This window comes from Symphalangus syndactylus, chromosome 15 (assembly GCF_028878055.3).
Source record: "Symphalangus syndactylus isolate Jambi chromosome 15, NHGRI_mSymSyn1-v2.1_pri, whole genome shotgun sequence".
Taxonomy (NCBI): Eukaryota; Metazoa; Chordata; class Mammalia; order Primates; family Hylobatidae; genus Symphalangus; species Symphalangus syndactylus.
The window spans coordinates 83,808,886-83,832,824 of record NC_072437.2 but is presented as its reverse complement, the minus strand read 5'-3'; the positions used below and the strand labels follow the sequence as shown (position 1 = coordinate 83,832,824).

Genomic DNA, 23,939 nt, shown 5'->3' with positions numbered 1-23,939 from the left:
AAGTGCCAAGTTGAGCTTCAGATGTTGGATATGCAGCTGAAAAACTCACCTGCATATATCAGTCTCACTGTGTGCTCAATACATAAATCATACCTCAACAAAATGAAACATTTACTGTATGTCATAAGTGATCTTACGTATAACCTGCTCACAAGCAAGCAGAACAACAGATGTTAAGTTTGTGGTGAAGTGTCTCCTGTGCCACTTGTTAAAGCCATTTTTGTGTGTGTTATTTTTTATTTTTTATTTTTTATTTTTTTTTTGAGATGGAGTCTCGCTCTGTCACCCAGGCTAGAGTGCAGTGGCGCGATCTCGGCTCACTGCAAGCTCTGCCTCTCGGGTTCACGCCATTCTCTTGCCTCAGCCTCCCGAGTAGCTTGGACTACAGGCACCCGCCACCACGCCCGGCTAATTTTTAGTAGAGATGGGTTTCACCATGTTGGCCAGGATGGTCTCAGTCTCTTGACCTTGTGATCCACCCGCCTCAGCCTCCCAAGGTGCTGGGATTACAGGCATGAGCCACCGCGCCCAGCCTAAATGTTTCTTTTACATTTATTTAGTTTTACAATTTTTAAACCTTTAGGTACAGGGGTACATGTGCAGGTTTGTTATATAGGTGAATTGCATGTTGCAGGGGTTTGGTGTACGGATTATTTCATCACCATAGTACTCTTTCTTTTCCTGAGGCAGCATATGTTGGATGGAAGGGCATAGCTGGTCACACCTGGAAAGAGTGAGTCCCCCAGTCTCTCTGAGTCATGGTTTCTTCACCTCTATAGATGGAGCTACGACTACCAAGTGTGCAGGGTTGTTGTGAATATTCTTTGAACTAACGTGTAAGAAAGTGTCTGGCCCATTGTAGGCCCTGAATAAATGTTGGATATCTGAGAATCCTTTTGTGTTTGTTTTGTTCAGTGACTTATCAGATGCCCTGGTCATCTTCCAGCTCTATGAAAAGATTAAAGTTCCTGTTGACTGGAACAGAGTAAACAAACCGCCATACCCCAAACTGGGAGGCAATATGAAGAAGGTAAACAACGATGGTTCTGATGTTCCAGCAGGCAGGCAAAGTCATAGCCTGCAAGAGCACTCTAAATACTTTATAAGGCAGCCAAACTTAGACAAGTAATGTTTTTCCAGAAATTGAATTCTAGTACAGTAATCAGAAACCTAAATAGCTTTATTAAAGTGTGTCCATTATTTCAGTCGATTACTTATTTATAATTCCATGTTGGATGTCTTCAAACATTATCATGCAAAAATTCTAATTAAGATAATTTGAGCAAGCAGAGAGCCACAGGGATTTTTCCCTCAGCAGGATCTTTATTCTAATTTCTAAAGAATTGGAGCTTTGTACTGACAGCTTGACTTGTTCAAATAGTTTGTCGACTGTCAACACAGTGGGAACATTGTTTTGAAACAACAGGGTTGACACAGCCATTTCTCAGCATTTCTTATTGCTGTGACTGTTAATGATCCATGCGTAGCTACAGGAATATCTGTTCACATGTCCATTTGCTATGTGTGCAGAGGATGGAGACTCCAAATTTTCCATGTCCATCTCCATGAATTCACCTATTTTAGAAATATTGCATGTAGGTAATTAAGGATGGCTCTCCATGTATGCAGTGTGATATAGCTGTGAACATATTCATAATAATGAATTCATTTCAATTTTCAACATTATGAATATTTTTTATGAAAGTAAAGGGTTTCTAGGGAAAGATGGAAAATTCTTTAATTTTGAATCCTAGAATTGCAGAACCAGTTGAGACTTGAGAGGTCATTCAGTCTTACCATATTTATTTCATTTTTTATCTTTATTTTTATTATTTATCTGGTATTTATCATAATCAAGATGATGACATTAAATCGTTTTCCTTTCTGCTCATTCAGCTTGAGAATTGTAACTACGCAGTAGAATTGGGGAAGAATCAAGCGAAGTTCTCCCTGGTTGGCATCGGTGGACAAGATCTCAATGAAGGAAACCGCACTCTCACATTGGCCTTGATTTGGCAGCTAATGAGAAGGTAGCATAGCTTATGGAACTGGCTTTTTCTTGAATACATTATTTACCTAGAAAAATATTAGCAAATTTTTAGCAGTATGAGTTAATTCAGTAAAAGTATGTTTTAAGCTAAGCTTCATAACCAGAGAAGCACTTTTTTACCTTTCTGCTTTTTTTTTTCCAGTTCTGTCAGTCTTTGTTTCAAGTATCATGAAACTGTTACTAGGTTCATAAACAGTTTAGATTGTTGTTTCATTCTGATTTACTCATCCCTTTGTCCTTATGAAGTAGTCTTCTTTATGCCTACTAATATTCTTTTCTCTGAAATCTATTTTTTCTGACATTAATAGATAATAGCTACTATTGCTTCTATAGGCTTCTTATTGATTAGTGATTAGCATGGCCTATCTTTTTACCATCCTTTTACTTCAATTGATCTGTGTAAATAACAATTACTTTTAAAGGGACTTTTTAAATAAAGGGGAAATTATGCTATATTTATCTACATATTTACTATTTCTAGTGCTCTTCCTACTATTTTATAGATCAAGATTTCCATTTGGTATCATTTTCTGTCTACCTATTTCTAATAGCACAAGTCTGCTGGTGATGAATGATTTCAGCTTCTATATGTCTGAAAATGCCTATTTCATTTTCAAAAGATGTTTTTCTCTGAGTGCAGAATTCTAAGTTGATAGTTTTTTCTTTCCTTACTTTAAAGATAGTTTCACTGTCTTCTGGCCCACACTGTTTCCAAGGGGAAATCTATTGTCATTCTTATCTTTGTTCCCTCATATGTAGTATTTCTTTTCTGGCTTATTTTAAGATTTCTCTTTATTACAGGTTTTAGGTAATTTTATTATGATGTACATTGTTGTTTCTTTTTTTTTTTTTTTTTTGAGACACAGTCTTGCTCTGTTGCCCAGGCTGGAGTGCAGTAGTGTGATCTCGGCTCACTGCAATCTCCACCTCCTGGGTTCAAGTGATTCTCCTGCCTCAGCCTCCTGAGTAGCTGAGACTACAGGTCCACGCCACCATGCCCAGCTAATTTTTGTATTTTTAGTAGAGACGGGGTTTCACCACATTGGACAGGCTGGTCTCGAACTCCTGACCTAATGATCCGCCCGCCTCGGCCTCCCAAAATGCTGGGATTACAGGCATGAGCCACAGCTCCCAGCCCCATTGTTGTTTCTTATGCTTGAGGTTTGTTGAACTTATAGGATCTATGGGTTTATACTTTCCATCAAATTTGGAAAACTTAACTTTCATCTCTTCAAACATATCTTCTGTACCCACCAGCCCTGGTTCTGGGGGATTCCAAGTGCATGTATATTTGATCTTTCGAAGTTGTCCCTAAGCTCACTGATGCTTTATTTATTTTCTCTATGTTTCATTTCGGATAACTTGTATTGCTATGTTTTCAAGTTCACTAATCTCTTTTTTTTTTTTTTGCATGTCTAATGTTCCATTAACTCCATCCAGTGTACATGTTTTTTAACCTGGACATTATAGTTTCCATGTATAGAAATTTTGAGTCATTTTTATATCTCCCATATCTGTCCTTTCCTTTACCTTCTTGAACATACAGAAAATAATTACAGTAACTTATTTTGGGATCTGTTTCTACTAATTTATTTTTACCTTCATTATGAGTCATATTTTTTGGCTTCTTTGCATGCGGCTAATTTTTTAATTATATGTCAGATATCATGAATTTGACCTTGCTGTGTACTGGATATTTCTGTATTCCTTTAAATATTCTTAAATTTAATCCTGGGATAGACTTAAGTTACTTAAATACAGTTTGATCCATTTGAGGCTTACTTTTAAGCTTAATTAATCTAGAGCTCATTTTGCTTGTTAGTAATGAGAAAATGGTCTTCTGAGTACTTTGCTTGATGCTCGTGTATTATGAAATTTTTCCACTCCAGCTGGTGGGAACAAATTATTTCCAGCCTTGTGTGAGCCCCGAGGATTGCTCTCCTGGCTCATTTCTGGTGGGTTTTTCCCCGCAGCCTCTAGTAGTTTCTTCACACATGTGCTCTGAGTGATTCTCAGCTGAAGGCTGAGGGAAACCCTCTGAAGTCCGCTGAAGCTTGCTTTCTGAATGACTCTCTTCTCTCTATACAGTTCTCACCGCTCTGATAGTCTTCCCCCTAAATTCTAGGCACCTGGGCTTCCTTCATTTCTCATCCCTGGTTCCTCCACTCAAGAGGATGGCCATGCTCTGTTTGGGTTTTCTCCTCCTGTGCTGCAGCTTGGAAACTTTTTCCATGCTGGAAAATCTTAAGGCTCACTTTGTTTTCTTCTTTTCAGGGGCCACTGTCCTGTGCTTCCTATTGTCTGATGTCTGAACAACATTGTTTCATATGTTTTTCACTGTATTATAGGTGTTTAAATGTGGTCCCTGTTATTCCATCATGGCCAGAAACAGAAGTTCCTTTCATAGAAAACTTTAGATACGTTTTGGAACTGAATATAAACTTGACTAATGTGAGAAGTATAGAGTGATATTAGTTAAACAAAAATAGATTATAAGAAGATATGCAAATAGAAAATAAATTATAAGAAAAAGAAACAATTTTGGTACAAAATCATAAGCTTGGGAAGACTTTTAGACAGGAATTCTGTAAATAATAATTTACTTGTAAATGCTTCAGTCTTTCCCCTTAGACTAATAGCTCTGACAAGGCAAGAATCTTACCTCCCCTCATTAGAGCCTATGTTAGTGTGACTTAATTCATTTTCCTACCTGGAAGGAAGCCCCAGAAACTGCACGTCACATTACATTCTGTCTGGCAAGATAATGGCAAAGACAAGGTTCATGGTGTGCCTAGGCGCTGCGGCTTTAGTTCCAAGCCACTGTCTGCAGATCCTAATAATGGCCGGCTCTGGATGTAATTGTGTCAGTATTTCCAGATAAGGTAGGATAATCAGAAGTGATCATAAAAGATTTCACTCCCTGATTCACATTTGCTTTACTAAGTGTAGAGCTCCATTACCCATTTCCAAACTGGGGTCTCTTTAGTGATGCAGGCAGATGTCATAAGGCTCCGCTGGTGCAGAAAACTCTAGAGCTAAAGAAACTCCAACTGTATCTTTTAGTTTACTGCATGTATCCAGAACATCATTGAAAACTTCTTAGGGCTGTTCTCACCAGTGTATTTCCAGATGCTATTTCCAAGCTATCTTTATTATCTTCCACAAGTTTTAAATTTTTAACAGATTAGCAATTCATACTGATTGCTTTAAAAACCAAAGCAAAAGTCCTTTTAGTTGCAACAGTTAAACTGACTCATGGGTTTCAATATTAAATAATCTTTAATATATGCTATTTTAATGACTAAAAAGCTCAAGCCAGCGGGGGCGGTGGCTCATACTGTAATTCCAGTACTTTGGGAGGCCGAGGCAGGTGGATCATCTAAGGTCAGGAGTTTGAGACCAGCCTGGCCAACATGGTGAAACCCCATCTCTACTAAAAATACAAAAATCAGCCAGGTGTGGTGGTGCGTGCCTGTAGTCCCAGGTACTCAGGAGGCTGAGACAGAAGAATCGCTTGAACCTGGGAGGCAGAGGTTGCAGTGAGCCAAGATCATGCCACTGCACTCCAGCCTGGGTGACGAAGCGAGACTCTGTCTCAAAACAAACAAACAAACAAACAAACAAAAAACTCAGGTCAACTCTATTCTATGTTAAATTTCATAATATCTGAAAAGCATCTTGCACTATGATCTTTGGACGTTTTATAAAAATGTGGCTCAAAGCCCTATTTAATGGCTGGCACATCCACAACAAGGTCCACTCTGCTGTTGCTGTCTCCACCTGGTTAAAAAGTCGTATTTCTCATGAGTGTTTACTACACAAGAATTGTGCATTTAAGAAAGTAGACAGAAATATATTACTGCAGAAGGAAAAGTAATGACTGATAATTATATAAATGGCACCGGAAGGGATTTTTTTCACTGCATGCCATATATTAAAAGATCTATTAAATTTACAGCCAGTTCTAGCTGGAATTTATTTCATTGCATTGTGCTGATGTGCTAATTTGGTCATTTATCTGGACAATAAATGGCTTGTCATTTTTTCCTATGAGAGCAAATAAGAGATATGTACTTAAACTTCCCTATCCCCTTCAGTAGCTTGGAAATCATTCTCAGGGTGGACAGTTGGCAAACAGCATATGCATAAACTTGCAGATAAAACCCTTGAAGCAAGCAGGCTGCCAGCACATGGCAATGATAGCTCTACTAAAGCAAATGAACAAAGAATCTGAAGCAGACAAATAGGAAACTCTCCCCAGGTCAAACAGGCTGTGGATGGTGAAGTCAGGATGGGTCCTTGAAAAACAAAACACCAAGGTTTGTTCCTCTGTGCCAAATAGTAAATAAATAAAACAAGTGTTGGAAGGCAGAAAAGTAAGCAGGTAGTAATCACATCCCTCTAGTGCCTCACATCCAAACCTCATCAACTCTCTTGTTGAAGGAGGAACTGGCTAAAGCTGGAGCTCATAATGCTGTTTCATTTTGACAAAGAGCTTTTCAGCACAGCACATTTTACAAACAGTGGTAATACTGAGATCTTGTCTGGAAGGCTCCATTTAATAGCACAATCGTCCCAAAGCAGGTTTGATAATATGCAGTAATTATCGCAAAAGGAAAAATCTAGAAAGACACAGGCCAAATTAGTTTTTGTTTTACATTTCAGATCTGTATTTAGATGAGCAATTGCTTAGTGTACTATCTAGAATGGAGGCTCCGGCCTAATTTTTTTTCTTTTTTTGAGACAGAGTTTTGCTCTTGTTGCCCAGGCTGGAGTGCAATGGTGCGATCTCAGCTCACCGCAACCTCCACCCCCCGGGTTCAAGCGATTCTCCTGCCTCAGCCTCCCACCAAATAGCTGGGATTACAGGCTTGTGCCACCACACCTGGCTAATTTTCTACTTTTAGTAGAGACAGGATTTCTCCATGTTGGTCAGGCTGGTCTCAAACTCCTGACCTCAGGTGATCCGCCCGCCTCGGCCTCCCAAAGTGCTCGAATTACAGGCATGAGCCACCATGCCCGGCCCAGCCTAATTCTATTCTTTCTTCTCTTTGTGTGTGTATGTGTGTGTGTGTGTGTGTGTTTTTATCATTGTACTTACAAGTGGATGTCTGATTCCATTTCAAACCTCTGCATCTCACTTGAGGTGGCAGGAAGACTGCCTTCTGTTCACCGGAACTCTGTGCCACTATGAGAGGCTGTTCTCAAACCCCAGAACGCAATAAGCTGCCTCCACAATTTGCTGTACCTCTATAAAGTTCCCTGTTCCTTAGTAGCTTTTCACGCTTGCAGATAGACTTTAGTATAAAGGTGGGCTTCCCCTCTGCACCACTTAGTTCCCAGGCTTAGGAGGTGGGTCAAGAACACCGCTGCTGTTTACATGAGCATGTGGACGACGCAGGGCTGCAACTCCTGATGAAAGGAAGTGAGAACTAGGTCCCGCGACAAGAGAAGCTACCAGAAGATTGATTAAACTTAGTTTGTTCCATCAGGTTATATATAGAGAGGACCTAATGAAGCAAGCACTAACCTACTGTTTTTTTTATTCAGACGTTCATTAGGCAGAAATTCTTAGATGTTACAGTAAATGCTAATAACTTAATATGCATGCTATCTGGAAATAAGAAGCCAATTATGCCATAAAATGTAACCTTTATGAAGAGATCAAAAGTAGGATCTTTTCCAAACTAGAAATATTTTGAAAATCTATCCGCACTTACCCCATTTATACTCATGATTTCTCAGCATTTTGGTCCCATCTCTGGGCCAGACTAAACATCTTTCTTATCCCCTTGCTTTCCCTGGGAGAAAAGTCACTCTATTTATTTCACCCGCCTCTCTGTGCCTTCATTTACTAGATGCCCAGTAGTGCTAGGCAGTCTGCTAACCTCTGATGAACAGGGCACATGGACCCTGTCTGAGGGCACACGGTGGATACCAGTGCCATCAAAAGTTCTGGGAAACAGGTTCGAAGCAAGTATACCAAGACTGATTAATACACTGTGTAAGCTGGAAAAGTGATACTTGAGCTGAGGATTGTTCAAACGATTAGGAATTCACTAGAAGGGAAAAGGGCCCAGGCAGTGATTACAGCTGAGTCCCAGAAGCAGGAGGCAGAAGGAGGATGGAGGTGTGGCTGGGGAGCTGCTGATGGTTCTGTGCGGTTGAAACGTGTATAGGTCTTTGTGTGTGTGTGTGTGTGTGTGTGTGTGTGTGTAGCACACGATGGGCAAGGAAGCAGGGAGGGAAGAAGGAAATCACAGATGTGCTGGAAAAGAACACTAGAGCCAAATTGTAAAGGGCCTTGTGCGCTGTACGCTGGAGCTTAACCTGTATTCTTTGGGCCACGTTGAGTCACTTTAAATGACGTGACCAAGCAGGGAACTGTGGCATGTGTCTGTGGTCCATCCAATACTAGGGAGGCTTGCTTGAGCCCAGGAGTTCAGGGACGCAGTGAGCCATGACCATGCCTGTGAATATCTAGGGAAATGGGGAGGGAGGGAGGAGGACAAGGGCTAGAAAACTCCCTGTTGGGTACGATGCTCCATACCTGGGTGGTGGATTTATTTGTATCCCAAACCTCAGCATCACTCAATATACTCATGTAAGCACTCCAGCCTGGGCCATGGGCCACGTAGTGAGACCCCATCTCAAAAAAAAAAAAAAAGACAAACCAGAACTGTACTTCAGAAAGGAAATTCTGTGAGGTGGAGAAACAGAATGAAGAGGAGCTAATTGATTTGAGGGAGACTTAGGAGGTGTAATTGATAGAACATCACTGTCAGTTTAAATGTGAATTTTGATAGAGAAAAGTTACACAAGCCATTTTCCTTCCTCTCTTCAATAATGGGAAGGTGCTTTAACCTAGAGGAAGCAAGGCATTGCTCTTATTTCAGGGACTAAACTTGAAAACCATCTGGAAAGTCACGGGAGAACGGTACTGTCCATAGGAGCAGGAACTAGAGGAAGATACCCAATGGGTTATGTAAGCAAAATCCTAGAGCACCCAAGTGGAGGGTGACCTGAATTTAGGTAGACCGGTCAGATGAGATTCAGTCACAGGATTCTTGAGTTTCAATTTGAGAAGCCCACACTGTCACTCTAGCCCTGAAGGTCTCTCGTGTGTAATTTGATCCCCTCCTGCCAACCTGAACCATGAGGTCCACAAACCCATGTATTCCTGGACTGCTGGGCTTTCGCCCACGCATTTCCCTTTCAGAAGGGAGTAGCTTTAGGGAATGGTGGTTCTTCTCTGCTCCAAAGATTGTGTGGGTTTTTTGGTTTTTTTGTTTCTTTTTTTTTTTTTTTTTTTTTGAGACAGAGTCTCACTCTGTCACCCAGGCTGGAGTGCAGTGGCACTATCTCAGCTCACTGCAACCTCTGCCTCCCAGGCTCAAGCAATCCTCCTACCTCAGCCTCCCTAGTAGCTGGGACTACAGACAAGTGCTGCCATGTCCAGCTAATTTTGTGTGTGTGTTTTTGGTAGAGACCAGGTGTCATTATGTTTCCCAGGCAGGTCTGGAACTCCTGAGCGCAAGCGAACTGCTCACCTCGGCCTCCTAAAGTGCTGAGATTACTGGCACCTGGCCTACTCTATAGAATTTTAAGAAGTTAAAGCATCTGCTTAATAAATGTCCCCCAACCCCTCCAAAACAACAAACAAACCAATTCTCGTAACAGTAGGTATCTAAGGTAATTCTTACCTTCAGACTAAAGATTACCTTTGTCAGCATATTTGTAACATTTTTACTTATATAAGGAAAAAAAATTTATACTTTATCATGTAGGCTACTCAGACTTTTCCAACACTGAATTATTTCTTGATTTTTATTATTTTTTTAATTGTCACAGGTTGGAATCTTTTCCTTCATTTGCCTTTCCTTGCTTTTTTTTTTCCCTTTGCCTTTTTCTTTTTGCTCAGAGCAATGATCATGCTTAGAAGGAGATATTTGCTTTACATTTCATTATAATAGCCATAAAGTCATATCTTAAGTTATTCTAAAAGGAACTAATGTTGTTATATGTTCTTTTTTTCTCTCAAATGTAATGGTGTCCAGACTGTCTTCTATGACATACTTGAAAAAAAAATTCCATCCTTAGCTACTTTCTGTTTATATTAAATTCTTTAGCAACTGTTCTCCAGAAAGCATTGTTTATTTTGTTCAGGTATACACTGAATATCCTCGAAGAAATCGGTGGTGGCCAGAAGGTCAATGATGACATTATTGTCAACTGGGTGAATGAAACGTTGAGGGAAGCAGAGAAAAGTTCATCCATCTCTAGTTTCAAGGTAAAATTCTTTGTCTTCTGCTAGAGGCCATCTGAGCTCTATGCCTATCTGTATTATTTTCATTGTATGTTCAAGTGATCTTCAGTGGTAGGTATTAGAGGCTCCCCCTCTCATTTCAATTTTGCTTAAATGACTCGTTATTGTTTTGATGTTCATCAGCCATTTCATTGATGAATTTCTCAATACTTTCTCCCATAATAGTTAATTGTAAAAACTCAGCATTAAAAAAGTAATTTCAACTTTTATTTTGGATTTAGGGGGTACATGTGCAGATGTGTTACATGAGTATATTGAGTGATGCTGAGGTTTGGGATACAAATAAATCCACCACCCAGGTATGGAGCATCGTACCCAACAGGGAGTTTTCTAGCCCTTGTCCTCCTCCCTCCCTCCCCATTTCCCTCGTTTCTACTGTCTATTTTTAATTTTTATTTTTATATTTTAAATGTTAATTTATTTTTAAATATTTTTTATTTTTTATTTTTACTTTTTATATCTGTTTTTTGTGACAAGGTCTCACTCTGTCTCACCCAGGCTGGGGTACAGTGGCATGATCGTGGCTCACTGCAGCCTCAACCTCCTGGGCTCAAGTGATCCTCCTGCCTCAGCCTCCCGTGTAGCTGGGACTACAGGTGCACACTACCATGCCCAGCAATTTTTGTTTGTTTGTTTTGGAAATGAGGTCTCACTATGTTGCCCAGGTTGGTCTTAAATTCCTGGCCTCCAGAGATCCTCCTGCTTCAGCCTCCCAAAGTGCTTTGGGATAACAGGCATGAGCCGCCATGCCTGGCTTATTCCCATCTTTATGTCCATGTGTACTCAGTGCTTAGTTCCCACTTAAAATCCATGATTTTAAAAGCAAGATTTTAGGCATTGTTCTCTCAAAGTAATATAAAGTATGATAGTGTTCGTAAAATGGGGGCACCTCCACGATTCAGATTAACATTATAATGGTGACATGTAAAATGCTCAAAGATCTCCCTTGTGATGTTTTTTGTAAAAAAGTGGTTGTGTACTTCTATCTAAATCCCATTTTTATTAATAGCAGCATTTTATTAAATTTCTTGACTCATGTTTCTTCCATTAACTGGATTCCTCCTCAAGGGACGTGTGCACTTGATCCACATCATCATAATGCCTGTGCCATCTTAACTACATTTTTCTAGCTTGAAGGTCAGGATTAGGGGGAGGAACCCCTTCAGAGTTGTATTAACAGGGTTGGTGAGGCGATTCATCATGATATCCATCCTGTGTTTCAAAATTAAGAAAAAATGAAAATCTCTTTCCACAAGCAGTAGCAGAAGATATTGTCAGGGCAGGGCTGTCACAGGAGTGTCCACCTGCTGTGAGCTCATCACAGATAACCGTCACCTCTGCTCCATCTCCAGCCTACTGTTCAGTCTGGAGAGCTGAGCAGAGTTAGGAGTGGATATTGGTCACTGATGCAAGCAGATTCTTCCAGAAAGAGATTTGGAAAGGCAGTAAAGAAAAGCAAAGTCGAAAGGAGCACTAGATATTGAATGCGCTCTGGCTACCAGGGGCTCCTTGTTCATGTCTCAGGGCATCTTCGCTGACATTGTGAAGCTGGCTTTACTGTTTTCCTCATTTTATAGGTGAGGACATCAAAACTCAAGTAACTTCCTGAGAGTATGGCTAGTAATTGTATGTGATGGTCCACAAATGGGAGGAAAATGCCTTTTACCTGTGGGGTGAGGCTGCAGAGTGTAGTGTATCTATAGGTCACTTAGCTGTTAACACGAAGTGGCCAGTTACATAGCCCAGGGGTGCTTCTCTCCCTAAAATAGCTGCTGCTCCAGCCCATTACATTAGGCTGTGGCTTCTGGGGTGTTCTTATGGGGACAAGGTTTGGCAAGTGATGCTGGGGTTCACTCTTAGAAAGGTTTGGCAATTCTTTTGCTCCTTGTAACACCCGGGGCTCATTTTCTCTCCTGTCTTCTTAGTAAGTCGTTGCAGAATTGATTAAGTACAAGAGGCCACATAGTGTACCGAAAGAAATGTCATACTAGCCCCACATTCCTTTTATGTGAAGCCCTTTTAGAAATGAACACAACCCACTCTTTAAAAAAAAACAGATTCAGAGAGTACACTTGCAGGTTTGTTACAAGGGTATATTGTGTGATGCTGAGGTTTGGGCTTCCATTGAACCAGTCACTCAAATAGTCAGTGTAGTGCTGAACGGTAGTTTTTCACCTTTAACCCACTTCCACCCTCCTCCTGCTTGTATTCATCCGTACCTATTGTTCCTACCTTTATGTCCATACATACCCAATGTTTAGCTTCCTCTTGTAAGTGAATAGATGCAGTATTTGGTTTTCTGTTACTGTATTAATTCACTTAGGATAATGGCCTCCAGCTGCATCTATGTTGCTGCAAATAACATGATTTTATTCTTTTTTGTGGCTGCATAGTATTCCATGGTGTATATGTACCACATTTTCTCTATCTAGTCCGTCATTGATGGGCACCTAGGTTGATTCCATGTCTTTGCTATTATGAATAGTGCTGTGAAGAACAGGAGCATGCAGGTGTCTTTTTGGAAGAATAATTTACTTTCCTTTGAGTATGTACCCAATATTGGGATTGCTGGTTCAAATGGTAATTTTATTTTTAGTTCTTTGAGAAATCTCCAAACTGCTTCCCACAGGGGCTGAACTAATTTACATTCCCACCAACAGCGTGTAATCATTCCCTTTTCTCCACAACCTCACCGACATCTGTTATTGTTTGACTTTTTATTGATAGCCCTTCTGAATGGTGTGCAGTGGTATCTCATTGTGGTTTTGGTCCTCATTTCTGTGAATAATTAGTGATGCTGAGCATTTTTTCATATGCTTGACACAATCCACTCTTTTAACTTTATGTCTTTCTCTAGTTGTGCTAACTTCCTTCCATTTATTATTTGAGAATGACTACCTGCTGTTGGTAGACAGTGGGTTCTCTGGGAAGTTACTGATGCTCCTACAGAAACTACAGTTTATTTGAAACACTATGTGGAATACTGCTGCATTTCCCAGACCAGGCTGTATATTTTAAGAAGAAAAAGCCACCCAATTCCTTTGAGCTGAATGGGAGTAACTTTGGGACACGTTGATGAAACCCTCCCTTTGTCTCTGCATAGGACCCGAAGATTAGTACCAGTCTGCCCGTTCTGGACCTCATCGATGCCATCCAACCAGGTTCCATTAACTATGACCTTCTGAAGACAGAAAATCTGAATGATGATGAGAAACTCAACAATGCCAAGTACGTAAATAAAAATAAACCTCAGATTGGGAGGGAAGGACCCAACTGGCAGCTGAGTGGTTGTAAAGTCTAATGCTCATGCCTTTATACAAACATTTCATTTTCACTATCCATGCTTTTCCTTCTCATGACTTTCTGCAGTCTCATCATCACTATTTTGGATATGGTACAATAGTAGTTTAAAGCTCCTAGTGCCAGAATGGGAGCAAGACAAAAAAAAAAAAAAACCAATAATAAGAGCATTCTTGTAATTGATAAGCAAGCCTATAGTTTCATAAAACCAATTTCCTAACCAAATGCTCCATTCATGAATATTCATGGATAAGAATAAACAGGGGTAGGGTTCCACAGCAGAGCCTTTGCCAGTGTGAAGCCACTGTCTTGTGCTTTACCATTCAGGTCACCTGCCAAATGATTCCTCTAGAGTGAGTATCAGCATATTACAGTTTCTGAGCCAGATCTGCCCTGTTGTCTGCTTTTCTAAATAAAGTTTTATTGAAACACAGCCTAGTCATTTGCATCTTGTCTATAGCTGCTTCCCCGCTATAACAGCAGAGTTGCATAGTTGCAACAAAGCCTAAGATGTTTACCATCTAGTCTTTTGCAAAAAAAGTTAATGAACATCTGCTCCAGACAGGTGCTTTTCTCAGATCAGTTTCCGTTAGTTTCCTTGGGCTGCCACAACAAAGTACTGCACAAACCGGGCAGCAGAAGTTTCTTCTCTCACAGTTATAGGAGCTAGAGGTTTGCAATCAAGATGTTGGCAGGATTGGTTTCTTCTGAGGGAGAATCTGCTCCATGCCAATCTCTGCCTCCATCTTCACATGGCATTCTTCCTGCGTGTCTGTGACATCACACGGCTGTCTTCCCCCTTTGTGTTTCTCTGTGACACTTCTTTTCTTAGAAAGACACCAGTCCTACTGGATTAAGGTCCCACCCAACTCCAGCATGACCTCGTCTTAACTACTTACATTTGCAGCAACCCTCTTTCCCACTAGGGTCACACTCTGAGGTGCTGGGGGTTAAGACTTCAGCATATGAATTTCGAAAAGACACAGTTCAGCTCATACCACAGGTCTAGAAGTTACAAGTATCTAGTGCCCGGCATCCCTGCTTTATGATCCCACCAGATCCCTTCTCTCTGTTCCCAGTTTGGGAAAGTGGGAACCTGCGCTCCCGGGATGCCGAAGTTTAACACAATCTAATGGAGACAAATAAATAATTAAACTAAAATTACAATAGATTGTGATGAGAGGTGTGGAAGGGACAGTATGAGGCATCCCTGAAGGGATAGGAAGGGGACTAGAGCTCTTTAGAGCAAATAGCAGCTCAGCTGAGCTCAATTGAAAAGACGAGCAAGAAGGAAGTAGACAGGTGAAGGAGAGAGGAAGAATGTTCCAGGCAGAAGGAAAAACACATATGAAGACCCAGAAATTGTAAGAAGCCTTCAGCCCAGATGTTCAAGGGGAGTGTGATTAGGTTTAAGAAACTTGCCAAGACCATACGGTTTTTCAGTTGTGCAGCTGAGATTCAAAGTCCAACTTCAGAGCCCAGACTCCTAAGCACTCTGTGAGGGCGAGATACAAAATTACTTAGAAAAAGGGGTGAAAGAAATTACACAAAATGCGAAGAATGGTTATGTCATGGTGGCAAGGTTGTGTGTGATTTTGTTTGAAGCTCCCTTCTAATTTTCAGACAGTTTTCCCTCTGTGTTTTATAATGGGGAAAAATAATTTTACTTCATTAATAATTAATATGGAAGAAGTTATTGAGAGATAGACAAGGAGAAAAAATGAGACTACTGATGCCTGATGCTCTTAATTTAATTTGATCAATAAAGTAAAAGTAAAGTAATTTTAGGAGAGCAGGAGGTAGTAAATGTGGGCTTGGGTAGAGTGAAGAGCGTCTGGTGTAACCATAGTAAGAGGTCACTAGATAATAAACGAGGTGAATGAAAGAACTGCCAGGTAGTGTGGGCTCATTTGAAAATAAATTACAATTAATAAAATCTATCTTCATATATCTACAAATACAGCAAAAATGTTCTGATGCAGCTATTATCATTCTATGTGAAAATATGGAATATAAATCTCTGGCTACTCTATATTATAGTACCATAAATAAGTACAAATATATGTGGGCAAGAATTGGAATGGAAAAAAGAATTAAAAAATTGATGTGTAAGGCCAGGATTTTTCTTTTTTTGAGACGGCGTCTCACTTTGTTGCCCAGGCTGGACTACAGTGGCACGATCTTGGCTCACTGCAGCCTCCGCCTCCCGGGTTCAAGCGATTCTCCTGCCTCAGCCTCCCGAGTAGCTGGGACTACAGGCGCCCGCCACCATGCCTGGCTAATTTTTTGTATTTTTAGTAGAGATGGGGTTTCACCATGTTAGCCAGGATGGTCTCGATCTCCTGACGTCGTGATCCACCCTCCTCAGCCACCCAAAGTGTTGGGATTACAGGCGTGAGCCACCACGCCCGGCCAAGGTCAGGATATTATACATTTTTCCTCTTTTGTTCCTTGTAAAAATGTTAGTGTAGTTGAAATGTAGTCTGCAATCTTTTCCTAGCACACATTTTTATTCAGTTCTGTGACTCTTTCTGCCACGCTGCTATGTAGCCCAAGAGAATACTCCTGGTGTGAGTATCCAAAGTGGCAGCATGTGCTGTAGTGGCTCATACCTGTAATCCCAGTGCTTTGGGAGGCTGAGGCAAGAGGTTCTCTTGAGGCCAGGAGTTCAAGCCCAGCCTCGGCAACATATGAGACCCCTGTCTCTACAGAAAAAAAACTTAACTTAAAAAAAAGGCAGGAGCTGAAGAGGTCTCCAAGGGCAAATAATACACTTGATAATGATCACGAGACTAGCCAGCAAGTCTGATGCTTTGTCAGAAGTTTTGGTTGAGCCAAAATTTGCCCACAAAAGTGTGAGGATGCTGGTACCTGACTCCAGCCACTGCAGGAGTGAGTTCTGTCCTGACTATGGGGCGACTGTGACTGTGACCCTCCAGGGTCCCATTCGTGCTGTGTTTCTCAGGCTCTCCTTATTTTTCCTCTTTTCTCCCTTTTAGGTACGCCATCTCTATGGCCCGAAAAATTGGAGCAAGAGTGTATGCCTTGCCAGAAGACCTGGTTGAAGTGAACCCCAAAATGGTCATGACCGTGTTTGCCTGCCTCATGGGGAAAGGAATGAAGAGGGTGTGAGGCCCAATGGGACCGGGTGAGAGGCGGTGCACTCACTCCTGACTGCCCGGCACAGATGCTCCCGGGATGATTCGAGCCATTCCAAAGTTCAACTTGGTGACACTCTATAAGATTCCAAAAAGCACATATTAGTGCAGCCAAGTAGCCTCTCCTATATTTAACAAAAAGTGCTTCATTCTTTGCAGGAGGCCCAACCTCCTATATATAGGTTTCTATTCTTGATTTATTTGCTTCTTCGAAAATCTAGAGGAAAAGAAAGAAGTTATTTTCCAGGTACCCTTCTCGCTTTTGCCGTTAGTCGAGGATAGAAGCTGCAGTGGTATTAATTTTGATATAATCTTCCAAACCAGCTTCATGTGGCTTCCCTTTTCTTTGTTCAAGATGAGGGCCAGGAGGGGAATCATCACACCTGCCCTAAACCCTGTTCCTGGAGGTCAGCATTTGATCTGTTGCAAGCCCCTCTTTCTGTCCCCTCTTCCTACCCTGCCTCCCGTGACTTTGCTCCTCACACTCTTGGAACCATGCCTTCTAGGGGCCCATCTCTTCTGGCCATCCTTGTTTCTGGGCCACTTGGAGCTTCTGAGAAATCAGTCAAGCTGTTGAAGTCTCAGGAGTCTCTGGTAGCCTGCAGAAGTAAGCCTCATCATCGGAGCCTTTCCTCAAAACTGGAGTCCCAAATGTCATCAGGTTTTGTTTTTTTTTTTTTTCAGCCGCTAAGAACCCCTCTGCTTTTAGCTCTAGAATTTGGGCTTGAAGCAGATCTAACATCTTGAATACGCTGCCCTCTAAAGCCGTAACTCTTAATGGAAGGTTGGATCCAAGGAGGGTGTAATGGAGCATCAAGCCACTCGGGGGCAGCATGGAGCTATAACTAAGCATCCTTTAGGGTGCTGCCTCTCCAGGCATTTAGCCCTCACATTAGATCTAGTTACTGTGGTATGGCTAATATCTGTCAACATTTGGAGGCAATCCTACCTTGCTTTTGCTTCTAGAGCTTAGCATATCTGATTGTTGTCAGGCCATATTATCAATGTTTACTTTTTTGGTACTATAAAAGCTTTCTGCCACCCCTAAACTCCAGGGGGGACAATATGTGCCAATGAATAGCACCCCTACTCACATACACACACACCTAGCCAGCTGTCAAGGGTAGAATGAATCTATGCTGGATAAGAAATGGCAGAACTGCATTATGAAGAGCTAATTTACTGGACAAAGAATTCCAAAGCAAAACCAGAAAGTATGAATATGAGAGCTCTCATAGGTTGAGCAATTTCCCCCGAAACCAACGGAAGGCTAAAAAGCAACAGGCCATTGTGAACCAACACTAGACTCCCTCTATCATGGTGAAAGGCTCATCAATGAGGTATCTTCTTTAGTGGTGGTATGTAATGGAACTTAGCCATTTTTCAAAGCAATTGAAATGCATTGCTCTGGATCTGTTCCTTGGCAGTGGACTCAGAAAGCCAACATGTGGCTCCTCCCAGCCCATAACCGGTATTTTTGCTGCTTCTGAATGCAAAGTGGTTGGTTTTGACTTCAGATTGAACTTACTGTAGCCTCAGATGATTTCCCCCATCCGCCTCCAGGAAGAAAGACTGTTACTGCCTTAATAAAAAATGAAAAGAGAATGATGCTCAAAATCTTTCCAAATAAAATGTTCCCTATATTAGGTGTCTCTGAATGTTTCCTTTTGAAAGTTTGCTAACAGTGTACTATAAATCATTCATTCATTCATTCCTCCAACATGTTCGAGTGCCTAATATGTGCTAGGCATTCTGCAAGGTTTTAGGAATGTGCCTATGAATTAAACAGGCACTGTGCTCAGCTGATGCCTGTCTTAGGAAAGACAGAAGTTAAACAATTAAAATAACAGATGTGACAAGTGATAAAAAGAACGGCAGGGTGAGACATGAGTTTATGACAGGAAACAGTCTGAGGAGAAATAGTTTAGCTAAAAACTGAAGAATAAATTTCCGTTAGGCAAAGCAGGGAATAAAATTAAAGCTGAGACCCAAACTCAGAAATACACTGAACTTGTAGGAGTGGAGAGGTGTGATACCTTTCCTCGCCTATCATAAGAGTCACGGCCATTACTATGACAAAAGATGGGTAACAAGAGAAAAGGGTAACAAATTTCTTTCATCAAAGTTTTACATGACATGGGAGCTTTTAGAAATGAAAACCCAAAGATCCAGGGAAGACTGTTCATTTTTATGCTTAGATTTAATGCAGAATGAACGGCCATGCAGAAATGTGATTGGGCAAAAGGCTGTGATCTAAGGCTACTAAATGGACGGGGAAGCCCTGCAAGGTCTGTCTGTTCCGATTCTTCTTGGCTGCAGTCTGTAGCATTTTTTCCTCCAGGGATCAGGGCAGGACCCCCCTGGAACGAGGGTCTTATTACCTACTATCAGGCAAGGTAGGCCAGAGAATTTCTTTACCGTCACTGTCTACGCAGAAAGGCAGGGGAAGGTTAGAGTAATTTTTCTAGGGTTTTACGGCTTGCTTTGGGGGAAAGGGGTTCTAGTTTCTATGACCCTCCTTGAGAAAGAGGAATTCTGCTTTCTGTGAGTTGCTTCAGGGGAGAAAGAAGGGGAGGAGACAGGCGGGCAGGAGAAGGTCAGAGAGGGAGACTTGTTTCTGAGGTTTCCTTGGAGGCTTTCCAGTCTCCTTTAGCTCAAAGTACTCTGCATACCAAAGTGCCACACTTTGGGGTGTCGTTTTTTCTGAGCCCCAACAAACCCAATCATAAACAAAACTCAGACTTAAGGATTGGTGCAAAACAATGTCTAGACTGAGTTGAGGAGGAATCTTTGGGGTTAGCAGTGCCCGAGATCTCCTCTCCAGCTTGGCGGGGCCTTACTTGGGAAGACGTGGGGGTGCACTGGGGGGATGCAGAGGAGTTCTGCTGCAGCCAACTTCCTCGGTTGGGCTGCTGTGACAGAGAAGCTGACCATCGATTTGGCGTGGCCACACTTTGACCTGCAGAGGAGCCACCCACCCACACAGCAGCTAGGAAGCTGGGCTTTTGTGCCTAAGCTGTGTGTCCGGGCTTTACCAGCAACTTCTTCTTGGAGGTAGCTCCTTCCCGGCCTAAACACTGCTGCACCTTCTATACTTAGGAGGTCACTCTGTTCCCAACATATTAAGAGGCTATAGATATTGTTTCTTTCTATTTGTACTAGACTGCACTGAAATTCCCCTCCTAATCAGCAACCACTGTTACCAATTTCTTTTGTATCCTAGAAATATTCTGTGCACATATCACACCCACACATCTTTTTTATAACAAATATTAGCATACCATAAACATCACTCTTTATTCCATTTTTTTTTTTTTTTACTTAATACCATGTCTTGGATGCTGTTTCATATTGGTACATACAGACCTACTTCAATCTTTCCAACAGGTACATGGTCTTCTACTATATAGGCATACCAAACTCCATTTAACCAGTGGCCTCTAAATAGATATTTAAGTTGTTTTAATCTTTTGCCCCAAAAAAAGGCAATAATGGATAATATTATACCCACTTCTTGAGCACAGAATGTTAATTTTAATTCAACAGGTACTTATCAAGTTCCTGCTCTAGCAAAAATATAGCACATTGGGTAGTCAGACATGGATCCTCTTTTTTTTTTTTTTTTTGAGACCGAGTCTCGCTCTGTTGCCCAGGCTGGAGTGCAGTGGTGCGATCTCGGCTCACTGCAAGCTCTGCCTCCCGGGTTCACGCCATTCTCCTACCTCAGCCTCCCGAGTAGCTGGGACTACAGGCGCCCGCCACCACACCTGGCTAATTTTTTTTGTATTTTTAGTAGAGACGGGGTTTCACCGTGTTAGCCAGGATGGTCTTGATCTCCTGACCTCGTGATCCGCCCGCCTCGGCCTCCCAAAATGCTGGGATTACAGGCGTGAGTCACTGCGCCCGGCCGATATGGATCCTCTTAAGTTTCCTCAAATTATTTTATTAAAAACCCTAAGCTGGGACAGATGCTCTAGCCAATCCAAACTTCTCTGTTTTATGTCTAAAGAAGCATGTTAACCAGCATGGATGCACACATAAACCATAATAAAAAGCAGAATGTGATCAATGCGATAACAAATTTCTAAATTAAATATCACAGGAGCTCAGGGAAAAAAATAATTCTGAGTAAAGGATCAACCAAAATTTTTGGAAGAATTCAGTTGTGATGAATGAGAAGTGGGCAGGAATGGGGCCTTACTCATGCTGTTGTTCCCTACAGAGCCAGGCACATTTCTAGATTTTTAGTAAGAGTTTCGTAACTTTTAAAAGATTGATTTATATTGGTCATAAACAAATGTTTCCTGAATGTAGGAAATGCTGAACAGAAAGAGATAATTGTGAGAAAAGTTGTGAAATAGACTTACCTGCGGAGTATTTAGAATAGAATGGATTCCTGTCTGGAAATTATGACATTAGGGCTGGTCTGATGCAATGCATTGGATTAAATGACCTTTTAAAGTATCAGTCAACTTAGTGATTTTGTTCACCTAGACTCACATTCTCACACACACACACACACACACACACACACACAGCCCTAGTCTGTCCCTGGGAGCACAGTTGTGATCTCCATTGTAAAGACTGGGTAAACTCTTGGCCTGCCTTAGACCAGCCTATTTCAGACTGAGGCTTAATGCATGGAATATTTCCATGTGCTCTCAGTCCTTGGGATGAGCCCTGGGCCCACCTTCCTTACATTTACTATGCCTATTGTCACTGACCTCTGTTCTCTGTACCACCCAGTGTGCAGATGGGCTTGCAGTAAACACCAGCAGTGCTATCTTGGTGAACTTGGCATTGTTTTGTCCAGTACGTTTCTGCCATTTTCATGATCCAGAAAGCAGAGCTGATGCTCAGAACAAGTTAGAGGCATTGACCGATCCTCCTACGAAATCTAGTCACTTTGACAGTTTCCTAATAAAATTCCTGTAATTAAATTTTAAGCTGTCAAAGAGGGTTCTTACTCAGTATGCTTTCTCCCTATTTCTGAAAGACAGAGTTTACCAACTGAGCCTGTAAATGAGTGACAAAAAGAAAACTGTGTAAATGTTTTCTCATGCCTAATATCTACATATATTTAATAACCCACCTTAGGTCAGGGACAAAAATAGGTAACCTAGTTAATGCCCAGCATGTTATCATTAACAACTCAGAGACAGGTCAGTAAAATGACAGGAATTTTTTATGTTATTTGGCAAGTTGGAATTGGAGAGTTCCACTTAAACATATATTTTGGTTAATGGAAATCTAATATACATCATTTAGAGAATTAGAATGCACACAAACACTTAATTCTAAAGGTATATGGAAGCTAACATAAAAACTGTTGATTCAGCGGTCATTTCTAGACTTGTCTACACCATGGGTCCACTGTTAGAAGTCGCAATGTTCAAACCTCCTTGCTGTAAGTGTAGTGCTCAGACCAGGGGCATCTAGGAGCCAGTTAGAAGTGCTGAATCTCAGCCCTTACCGCAGACATACTGAATCAGAATCTGCATTTTAATAAGATTCCTACGCACATTAAAGTTTGAGAAACGCTGTCCTAGAAGAATAAAGGTCTCGTTAAAAGATCTACAGTTGATGGAAGGCTAAATTAGACTCTTTAAAATTAAATTACACTTTCTCACTTACACTGGACTCGAGAGAGTGAAATAACTTTCCACGAACGTTTCCCGATCATCAGTATTCACTTGATGTGGCCAGAGTGGCTCTTCCCTCTGTTTGGATACATCCTCCACCACCCAGCTTTGCCCTTTGCTGTGCCCCTTCCCTTGGTTTCCCTCTTCCAGGTGGCACTCGCTCTAAGAAGCTGATCTTCTGGTCCTGCTGGCACCTGCATGGTGTCTCTTGACATGATCTCTTGCCAGCTGCCCAGGGCTGCCTCTTTAATGGATCTGACCCAGTTTGTGCCACGTCACTCAAGTCTTCCCTCTTATCCCTCCACTGCCTGTCAAACTGGCTTTTCTCCCACCATCCCTGGAGCAATCTCTCTATGACTTCCAGTGACAGTTAGGGAACTTATTAAATAGTAAACCATTACTATTCCAAGGCCCTCCAGTGTCTACTCTTAACTCCCAAAGCATGCACTTTGCAATGACTTTCTGGGGTTACAATATCATCATTGTTAACTCTGCCAAATGCCTAATAACAAGGAGAAAGAGGAAAATGTCTTCCAAGTAGGGCGACTATCATATGCAGTGGTCCTGAGGATGAATGAAACTTGATATCTTTGAGGAACTGAAAGCCTAGGATAACTGATGGGAAGCAAGAATGGCCCTATCATAAGAAGCAGGGGGACTTGTAAAAAGCTTAGGAATCACCTGGGGAGCTTATTAAAACACAGTTTCCAGCTCTCACCTTGAGACTCAGTGCCTATAGGGCTGGTGAACCCAGCAATCTGCATTTTCCACAAACATCCAAGGAGATTCTGCAGCCTGTGACTTACAGACCATACTTCAAGAGGAACTGGTGTAGACCAGCTCTTCTCAATCCGGACTGCACATTGGAATTATCTCAGGAGCTTTAATCAGTGCTGATGCCTATACTCCTCCCTACAAGAGTCTGACATAATTGATCAGATGTGCAGCCAAGGCAGCTGGGTTTTTAAAAGATCCCCAGATGACTCCAATGTGCAGCCAGGTTTGAGAAATGTTGGTCTATAGCCTGGAGTACTGCGCCAAAGAGCAGGCACAGGTGGAACATCTTAACAGGTGGAACATCTTAACAGTTGGGCAGAACAATAAAAGGCACTGTTGATTCAGAAAGTAGGAATGAAGGCATGGACACATTGCACAGGTAAGCTTTGCTTTCTTCACAATTTAGCCATCCAGTCAACAGGCATTTGCCTGCCCGGGTACGCGGTAACCCTATTAGTGCCACAGGCCTCAGGCTCAGTCTTGCAAGCCGAAGCAAGGTCATTAGTACCTGGGATTGAGTTCTCTGCGTTCAGGCCTCAAATCCCCTTTTTAAATGGCTTCTGGGATAGCCTCATCTTTCCTCCCCCTTAGAAATACAGGAGGCCAGATACCCCAAGACACTGTTTAAATTATAAGACTGGTTCACTTTTCATGAATAAACATGAGAGATAATGTGTGAAGGGGAA

General features: G+C 41.7%; 1 protein-coding gene across 6 annotated transcripts in view; it reads left to right on the top strand.

Annotated features, from left to right (window-relative positions):
* LCP1 (lymphocyte cytosolic protein 1) overlaps positions 1-18,477 on the top strand; it is an 85,574-nt gene extending 67,097 nt beyond the window's left edge. For all 6 annotated transcript variants that reach the window (XM_063619118.1, XM_063619119.1, XM_063619117.1 and 3 more), the window contains 5 exons: positions 916-1,030; positions 1,897-2,030; positions 10,217-10,340; positions 13,480-13,604; positions 16,676-18,477. In XM_063619118.1, coding sequence (XP_063475188.1) covers positions 916-1,030; positions 1,897-2,030; positions 10,217-10,340; positions 13,480-13,604; positions 16,676-16,808 — 631 coding nt within the window. In that variant the 3' untranslated portion in view covers positions 16,809-18,477. The remainder of the gene's footprint in view (positions 1-915; positions 1,031-1,896; positions 2,031-10,216; positions 10,341-13,479; positions 13,605-16,675) is intronic.
* The last annotated feature ends 5,462 nt before the right edge of the window (positions 18,478-23,939 follow it).